Here is a 9,764-nt window from a genome sequence, read left to right as displayed (position 1 = left end):
CCTAATATTAGCATGTGGGCAGATCCCCAGGATTCAAATTATCCAGATTTTACTGTAATCAGATTATATTCTTTCAAATGTTACTTGGCTGTTGTACATCTAATATTGTATTAACCCCACATTTAACATGCAAGACAAAATAACTAAGTTGGTGTGAGTTCACTGCACTGAGATAAATACTGAGGAAATGAACAAAGCAGATGTCAAATTAATAGATTCCATAAATCTTAATTTTATTTAAGCATTTTGTTTGCAGTATAGACAAAAGATTTCAGAAGTTGAATTAAAATATTTTAAACAACTTGGCAACAAAGTTCTAATGGCGCCAAAATTTCCCCCTTAACAGATACAATGAAATGTAATGAGCAAATTAACTTCATCTTTCACAGTAAAGGCTACAAATCAGTACTCAAATTCTCTATCAAAAATGTAATAACTGTTTTAGTTAACTGTAATAGGTATAAGCACCTCAATCCATATCAAACTGGAATAAAACATTTTGGAAATGGAAAACTATGGAACCTCAGCACTGAAGAATAGAATGTCTTCATTAATAAAGAATGATTGGTCCACAACGAGCTGGCAGTCTTTACAGATGTTTTCAATGCCACAGTAATCACTGCCAATAACTTTTAGTTTATAAATAGAACCTTATAATTAATAAATGTGGTGAAATATACCAACCATTTAAACAAACAGATCTGTAATTAAATGGTACCAACCAACCAAGAGCATTCCCCCCATTCCTGGGAAAAATGCCATATCATGTTCCTATGCGTGCTTATCAAAACTCAGAACCCCTGCTACAAGTTAGGCCAAATTTCCAAAAATCAGTAACCATGAACTAAAACAGTGAAGGTATTTTTAACACCTATAATTAATACCCCATCTTCCTGATTATATTTTATGGCCATGCCATTTCTAGTGTCCATACTATCTGCACACACCGTAACAAATTAACAGAAATCATGTATTAAGTGAGACAGGAAAAAAAATACACAAGGTATCATGGGATGTTCACAATACACAAGGAATTATGGTTACTTACAGCAAAAGTGACTGTAACTGAACAAGTAGATTCTATATTGCCTATTCATTTTTAAATGGGGAAAATCATATGAAACAACTGGAGTCGGTGATCCCTGGCGTGCTTAAAGTAGAATGCGCAGTTTTCTCAGCCAATGAATACTTCTACTCATGAAGTAATCCATTATTTCCCCCGTGAGAAACTAGTTTGCTAAAGAATTAAAGCTAAACAAGAATCCTAACATAATATACTAGTCATATTAGGAGTCTGCTCAAATTCCTGACAAGCTGTCTGGGCATACGGTCAACATGAACAAATGAAGAACTTCCGATTCTTTAACGACATCTGATGGAGAGGAAACAAGCAAATAAACTGTTCTAAACAAACCAGGGCCCTCACCTAATGAGGCCGGAAACCTTGTCTGTGGAGAATTTTTGGCGTCACTTGTAGAAAACCTATATGTTGTACATTTTTAAACTTGCAAGTGTTATATAATTGTAAACAATAAGCACCAAACTGCACTACATGCACTTCAATATTACAGCAAGAATGACCTAGCATAACTAAACAGAGAAAAGGGCATCCATGCAAGATTTCCAACTCTTTGTTACAAGGACAGTTACATTTCAAACTTGACACAATTCTATTGTGGTTACATACAGGGCCTACAAAATGGATGAAATGGTGGCAGTGTGAAGTGTGGCCCTTACTAGCCTGAACTAGAGGACAGCCACCATTTACCTTGCACATTTTTTTACGTTTTTTCATCTTTGTTATTCAACTCTGCTGTCTCTGACAATTCTTGACATAACTAGAAAAGACAAAATTGTAATCATTGAACTGGGCACACTGGCGATCGAGGCGCTTGAATCCTTCAATTTTCTGGGGAGAAGAAAATGAATTGCGACATTTGGAATTCTGCAATGAAACAAAAACAACGCATTACAACAAAGGTGGGTCTCACAATTTATAAACTCAAACATCCAGTGAATGCTATACAAAAGTTCCATGGAAAAGAACACAATTGTTGTTGCCACTTTTTATAAAGAGTTTGAAAAATTTCAAAAAATGGATTAGCCTGCAGTAGATGAGGCTGCTCGACTTTTTATTCCTTCAGATGTAAGCACTGCCAATCCCTGAAAACCCAAGATGGCGTGACCTTATTCAACTTCCCCACTTTGCAGTGTAGGTTCCACCGAATATTAGAGTTGTAGGCTCCTGACCCAGCAAGTGAAGGAAGGACAACATCGTTCCAAGTCACAAAGGTTAAAAATACTTTAAATATGGTTCCAATATGTCTGCAGGCCTTGGCCTAAGTGGCAACAGTCACATCCACAAAGTTCAATTGCAGAAACCTTGGTGAGTTGCTGCAGTTTATCTTTTAACTGGAACATTTAGCTGCCACTGTGCACAAGTAACCCACGGTCTCTTAGATGAGGTTAAAAAGCCTCATTTAGGAAATGAAGACTATTCCAACAGATTCCTGATTTGGACTTTGTAGATGGTGTCCAAGTTTGGGTAGTTCCGATGATCACTGTTTGTTACAGCATCTGTCTTGTTCCTGACAGCTCAGAATTTACAGCTAGTCCAATTCAGTTTCTGGTCAAAGGTATCTCTTGCAATGCTCAGACGAGAATTGAGCGATGGCAATATCACCGAATCTCTTCGGGCAAATGGGCCATTGTCTGGGATCAACTGTTACTTACCACACATGCAACCAAACTGGAATGCTGACCACTTCGTGGAAAGATAGAAACTAAGAACAGAAGATTCAATATGATCACAGCTCATGTGCAATTTCAATGCCATAATTCCACTTTCTCCCTATGTTTTTAAAATCCAAAAAAATTAGCAATCTCTCAAATATAGTTGAGTGCCCCACCTGCACAGACTTGCAGCAAATTCTACAGCTGACCACCCTATGAACGAAATGCCCATAACTTCAGTCCTCAATGACTGCTATTTGAGAACACATTCTTTTGTATATACACACCCTCTGATATATCACTATTTAATTGTCTGCACTTCTGCATTTCACACTGATGTGCATGTCACATTTATCCACATTATATTGTACCTGCTATGTGTTTCCTCCTACACTCAACTTGCTGAGATCACAATGAAGCGTCCTTTCATCTTCACAACTAAATCCCACCTGGTTTTGTTCCCAAACTTAGAAATATTGCAATTGGATCCTTTATCCAAGTCATTTATATGTATTGCCCATAGCTGCAGTCAATGACCTGACCCTTGCAGCACGTTACCGCCTGCCATCTGGAAAAAGACAGATTTATTCCCATCCTGTTTCTGGTCTGTGAACTGTGCCAGTACATTATCCTAATCCACATGCTTTAACGTTGGCCAGTAGCCGATGTGGAACCTTGTCTAAAGCCTTCCTGAAGTCCAAATACACATCCACTGGCTCCCACACATTAATTCTATTAATTACATTGTCAAAAAAACTCGAAGATTTGTGAACCATGAATTCCCTTTCTTTCATGGAGAGCTGGTACAATTACTACATTTAAAAGGCACCTGGATGGCTATATGAATAGGAAGGGTTTAGAGGAATACAGGCCAAGTGCTTGAAAATGTAACTAGATTAATTTGGAATATCTGGTCTGCATGGATGAGTTGCACTAAAGGGCTTATTTCCATATTGTAAATCTCTATGACCCTATGACCTTAATCACATGAATGCTTTCCAATTGTTCCAAATGTTATCACCTACCTTATAAGAGTGAGCATTTGCTGCTTAGCAGGCTCATTGATGTAGGTACATAACTTTAGAGTTCTTGTGGCACAGTGCTAGTGTCCTTACCACTGAGCCAGGAGGTCCAAGTTCAAGTCCTACCTACTCCATTAGTAGATAACATGTGTGAGTAGTTAACAAAATATCTAAACTCCAGCATTGCCTCCAATACTGAGGGGAGGCTAACTGCTCCGTAATTCTGTTCTTTCATTTTAAAAAGTATGTAGCTTACAATTGCCACCCTCCAACTCACAGGAATTGCTCCAGAACCTATTTTACCTCAAGGCTGTTTCATTCCGTACTCTGCACTGCAGATTGGCAAGTCCCAGGATTTATCTGTCTTTAGCCCTATAAACATACAGCACTGTTTTTAAAATTGAATTAATGTTGATTTTCTTCAATTCCTCCCCCGCATCATAACTTTGGCTCACTAACATATCTTAGAAATTGGGTCCTTTCTTGTGACAAGGAGCAAAATGGGTTCAATTCTTCGGTCTTTCCTGTTCCATTATAATTCCCCTCATTCTATCATAGAACCCCTACAGTGTGGAAGCAGGTCATTCTGCCCATTGAGTCCACACCAACTCTCCGAAGAGCATCCCTACCCTATTTCCCCATGGCTAACCTACTTAGCCTGCATATCCTCGGACACTATGGACTAGCATGGCCCATCCACTTAACCTGCACATCTTTGGACTGTGGGAGGAAATCTATGCAGAGATGGGGAGGATGTGAAAACTCCACACACACAGGTGGCCAAGGCTGAAACTGAACCTGGGTCCTTGGCGCTGTAAGACAGCAGCACAACCATCAAGCTACCGTGCCACCCGACTGTAAGGAACTTGCATTTGTCTTTACAAATACCTTTTTCTTTACATTTTTAGATAAGTTTTAACTTTTAATACAAGTTTACTCATACTCCAATCCCATATCCCCTGATCCTTCCCTTCCTCTTTTGCTAACTTTAAAACTGCTACCAGTCCTTAGTCTTGTGACTTTTCATGGCAATTGTGTTTCAATTCTTTGATCTCATACTGGTTGAGCCACCTTTCCTTTTTTTGTATTGCTCTGTATAGAGATCGACTGCTTCACTATTTGAGGAGATGCAAATGGAAGCGAACACTCATCATCTGTAAACATGCCCACTACTGATGTTATAAAGAGAATGTCCTTGATCAAACAGCAGCACCTGGGTGCTGAGATGATTAGCCTCTATCAACAAACACTGATTTGGATCCCATTTACTATCCTGAGAAAAAGAACAGGAAATAACCACCATAAGAAATGACATCACCACAGGAAATGACAGCACCAACCTAAGGACACCCAAACAAATAGAAAGCGGGCTACACCACCAGTGCTCCATCTGAGCCTCATGTCGAGTTTCTGCATTTCTAGTCAAGTTGCAACAAACTATGTAGCCATTGTCACATTGCACTTGTTGTAACTTCTATTCTAAATGCTTTTTAAACTCCGATGCTTCTAACAGTATTCGGAAGAAATATTGGCAAATCTTTTTAAAAGTAATCCAGTCCTGAAATATATACATTATTGGGAATGTCAGAAATTAATACTCATTCCCTGTTGTGTGGACTGTAACAGAGCAGACTTTTAAGGACAACAGGCTACTTAAAAGACGTCAGTGAAATAACTGAATATTTACAGCAATCTGATGACTCCTTTGTTACTTAAATATATCATTTTATTTCCTGATTTGAGAGCGATGGTTCAAAATTTGAACCTGCCATGGTCGGGATTTGAGCATAAGTGGTCCAATACACTTGGTCTTCTCTCAATCAAAGATCACCTGAAATATTATCTCCAGTTTCTCCTGGCACAAATACTGCTCTCGCCTGAGGGCTCTAAGCATTTGTCTACTTTATTTCAGAGGTCAACCATATACTCGTTTTACAGAAAAACCTAGAATCTCACCTGATTAACAAAAAGGGTTGTGACAAATTTCCCTGGCTTGAAGACATCTACCACTTTTCTGATTAGGTCATCGTAAGAAGTCTGGGCCAGGTTAGTCTCAAAGCTAACATAGGAGAAGTCTGGCTCTGGGGTGATATGAATTGTCCAGTAAGTTCCCTAAAAAGACAAAGCATTATATGACTCATTTCAGTTAAGTTATAATTACTTTATTAATTCCGTAGAAAAGATTCTAAAGTCAAACATTTCCCCTGCATTATTTGCATATTACATTAGTGGTCCTGAAGTAGCACAAAACAGCCAAGTGAATTTTAAAGCCTGTTCCTTCGCCTACTCCAGATTTCAATAACATATCAGAACCTTCAAATGTTTTCATTTCTCCTTCAGGATTTTGATATATTCATATTGTCAGATGATTGCATTTAAAAATTAATTTCTAAGCAACTGGTAAGCTCATTCAGCTAGGTTGTTAAAAACAGCAATGTATGCTATTAAAAAGATGTTTTATGTACTAAAAGAATCCCACGTAATCCCACAGGAAAATGTATTTAAAGATCTGTCCCGTAACTTTGAAGAGAAAGATCCTCATTCCATAAAAACTCAACTCTGGTAGGACACATTGTAATCCACAATTGTTCTCAACACAGTATGATCTGCAGCCAACAGTAGCCAAGTGTGATTTCCTTTTGCATTCAGGACAGCTATATCCTGTGAGTGCACAGATCACTTTGCAACTATCTTGTCTGCAAGATCAGAAAATATACTGGTCTGAGATGTGAACACCCTTACTTCGAAGTTCACAAAAGCATCATTTCCAAAACAAGGAAAAGAATCTTCATTTGCAATACACTTCAGCTTGAGAGATATGGTAAGTCTCATGTTTAAAGACTGCAACCTGAACAAGCTACATTTGTCTAGGCCATCAAAACTACTCTTAATAGCCGGCATCCCAAAATGATTTTTCAAATGAAATGCTTGTCAAGTGTATAAACCTTGAACAAAATGCATAGCTGATTAAAAAGCTGTCTGAGCACACTTCATTCAGAAAATGTGAAAAGGGCACAGTATTTCACACAATGGACAACTGTCATTGACTCTTACAAAATGATTTCTCTTGGCTAAAAACATTTCATTTGTATTAGTCAGTTAAACTTTGGGTGCTTATAGAATAAGTCAAGGCAAGCTCGTGAGATGCAATGCCTTCTAACTTTGAGACATTTTTATTTGATGATGAGGGAAGGGGAGGGCAGGAGGGAGAAGAGACACAGATAGGAAAAAATTAGAAGTTCAAGATAGGACGCAAACTTACATCCACTTTCATTCCATTCATTGAATACCCACAAGGATCGAACAGTGTGGCATCAATGACTGAACCTGGTATCAGGTCACGAATTCCACTCATCTTAAAAAAAAACACCATGTTTCAGCTTCCAGAGATTAAAAAAAATGTTTTTAACCTTTAAAGTTTATTTCATACATACTCGAGTGACATCATTTACAGTAACACCATCTTTCATGAAGAACTGGTCCATGACAACTGGATCAAGCTCGCTCATCAGAACCTCAAGTGTCTGATCCGGCTGTTTGATCCCACTATCCTCTGGCATATCCAGAGTGTAAAGATACCTAGATCAAACATAAATGACAATATTTGAATGAAACTTTACATTAAAAATTCATAATTGGTAAGCATTCAGCAAAATGCACTTCTACAGAACTCAACTATGAGACCTATCACTTAGAACAGAACAACTGCTTAAGACTTGTAAACAGAACCATGTGGGAATATGATTATGATTTGAGCTTAAGGCTGACTTTCAGTGTCTGAAATACAAAAAAGTTGTCATTCTGAAGTACAACACAATTGCACCAACCTGGACACAGCCAAAGTCATCTGTAACTAACCTAACTTCACAATAAGCTGGGACAGAGAGTTGGTAAAGTCATACGTGACTTATTGTCTTGTTCTCTTTCCTTTGTTCTGATGGCATTTTCCTGAAACTTCTCCAAAACAATGGTTAAAAGGTCAAATCAGAGCACTGAATTAATTGGATCCATGTCCATAAAAATTTGCAGGAAGATTTCAGCTTACCAGCAATCAGAATTCATACGTCCCATGCAATAGGCCGCCCCATCTGGAGTGAATAAATGCTCACGGTTAGAGACCAATATGCTACAATAATTTCAGTTTCCAAGTCAAGCACCATCTTTTTGAATTGACTTGTAAAGCAAGATTGATAGGTGGCCACAGATAACAAACTTTTAATGTTTTGATACAGGTAGGCAACTGAACAGACTATAGCAGTTTTGACATATCCAAATTCTCCTGAAAAAATACTCAGGATACTGGGTGAAATGTGATTAGACAATCATCTGTTGTGTTCAAATAAGTTAGATATACATTCCAGCCACTACTGGCTGCAACAACCAAACATGAGCTCATTTCTATTGGTTATGGCTTTCTGCTGCTCCAACGCCATGACCACCAGTGTCCCTCACTACCTATCTCCCACCTACATGTGGCCCTTAAACACTGAAATAGTAACATGTTTTCCCCTTGTACGCTGACAATATCCAGTTCTACTTCACTCAACTCTTCCAGAATTACTAACTGCATGTGTAACATCCACTATTAAACTGAGAAATTTCCAATTAAATGTCATTGTCTTCACTGTCGATTCTACATCCCAATCTCCTGAATCTGTTACATAAATGCTACCCTTGAATAATGCTACCCCCTCCAAATTGCTTCCAATTTTTTTTTTGAATGTCACTATTCTTCAACTTCAGCACACAATCTGGCATCCTGCAGCCTCATCTCTAACAGCTGGCACATTATATTTATTTGCTTCAATGTTTATCATCAATATGTCTACTCTGTTACAAGTGATATACACCTACAGATGCAGTCTTTAGATCAGTCTTTTTGTTATCGAAGTAATATTGAGTCTCGATTGCTGAATTATTCCTCAGTTCACTTTTCTCTACCATTCACTTCCCCTCATTTTCAACTACTTTGGGGAGACAGGACGCTAATGTGCAGAGTGCTTCATGGAACACCCCTGGAAAACATCGATTTTCCTGCTCCTCAGATGCTGCCTGACCTGCTGTGCTTTTCCTGCACCACTCTTCAACCTTGCTTCACATATGTTCACATTTGCAAACAGATTCAGCACTGAAGATTTTATTAGCTTCAATAATTTCTGAGTTGAACTTACTTGGGAACACCATATCCAGAAATTCTACCTCCTCCTGAAAGTTCCTATGTGGGTATTCCTGATGTGCTGGCTTCACAAAGTTTTTGCGGGAATAGAAGAAATCCTGTATTTAAGTTACACGCACAGATTTCAATTAGGTGGATTTAGAGCTTTTACAACACAAGTAGTGACTCTTAAAATTAGCTGCTAAATGTTCAACAAATGGTGAAGACAAGACATATGGTGTTACTTCCTAACAATGTGCTAGTGTCAGTTTTCTTTTAAAATGTTTGGCTGCAGTCAGGAAGTTCCAGAGATTGACAGAAGCCAATTTGTGCAGATGTGATTTAAGGATTATGAAACTCTGAATTGTGAAGTATGTCAATTATACTATGCTGCATGCCAAACACACTATTAGAACGAAATCATTATAACAGATATCATTTCATCCCCTGTATATACATTACAATCGTTTGCATTTCAGTTTCTTGTGCCACCACTCTAACTTTCACTAGTTCACTTGTTAGCTATACCCATTACAACAGTTGAATGTTCCTCCTGCAGAATATGGGAGGTAAGGGTGTCCCTGCTGACTACATCTGCAGGAAGTGCACCCAACTTCAGCTCCTCGAAAACCGCGTTAGGGAACTGGAGCTGGAGCTGGATGAACTTTGGATCATTCAGGAGGCAGAGGGGGTTATTGAGAGGAGTTACAGGGAGGTAGTCACTCCTCAGGTACAAGAAAAAGGCAGATGGGTTACAGTCAGGGGACAGAAAGGGAACCGGCAGGCAGTGCAGGGATCCCCTGTGGCCATTCCCCTCAACAATAAGGATACCGTTTTGAGGGGGGACAACTTAC

The 9,764-nt window shown here is 38.7% G+C and overlaps 1 protein-coding gene across 3 annotated transcripts in view; it reads right to left on the bottom strand.

Annotated features, from left to right (window-relative positions):
* Positions 1 to 212: 212 nt before the first annotated feature.
* Positions 213 to 9,764, bottom strand: part of LOC148151123 (S-adenosylmethionine decarboxylase proenzyme-like) — a 32,203-nt gene continuing 22,651 nt past the window's right edge. For 2 of the 3 annotated variants that reach the window (XM_087983178.1, XM_087983189.1), the window contains exons 4-9: positions 8,927 to 9,029; positions 7,801 to 7,843; positions 7,190 to 7,334; positions 7,018 to 7,110; positions 5,712 to 5,867; positions 213 to 1,945 (exon numbers count right to left, since the gene is read on the bottom strand). In XM_087983178.1, the coding sequence (XP_087839304.1) occupies positions 1,805 to 1,945; positions 5,712 to 5,867; positions 7,018 to 7,110; positions 7,190 to 7,334; positions 7,801 to 7,843; positions 8,927 to 9,029 (681 nt within the window). In that variant the 3' untranslated portion in view covers positions 213 to 1,804. The remainder of the gene's footprint in view (positions 1,946 to 5,711; positions 5,868 to 7,017; positions 7,111 to 7,189; positions 7,335 to 7,800; positions 7,844 to 8,926; positions 9,030 to 9,764) is intronic. The other variant, XM_087983184.1, reaches the window with a different exon arrangement.

Source organism: Chiloscyllium plagiosum, unplaced genomic scaffold (genome assembly GCF_037043375.1).
Source record: "Chiloscyllium plagiosum isolate Xiang-an unplaced genomic scaffold, Cpla_swu_hap1 HiC_scaffold_3, whole genome shotgun sequence".
In the NCBI taxonomy this organism is placed as follows: domain Eukaryota; kingdom Metazoa; phylum Chordata; class Chondrichthyes; order Orectolobiformes; family Hemiscylliidae; genus Chiloscyllium; species Chiloscyllium plagiosum.
The sequence above is the reverse complement of the archived record's forward strand: the minus strand, read 5'-3'. Positions and strand labels throughout refer to the sequence as shown.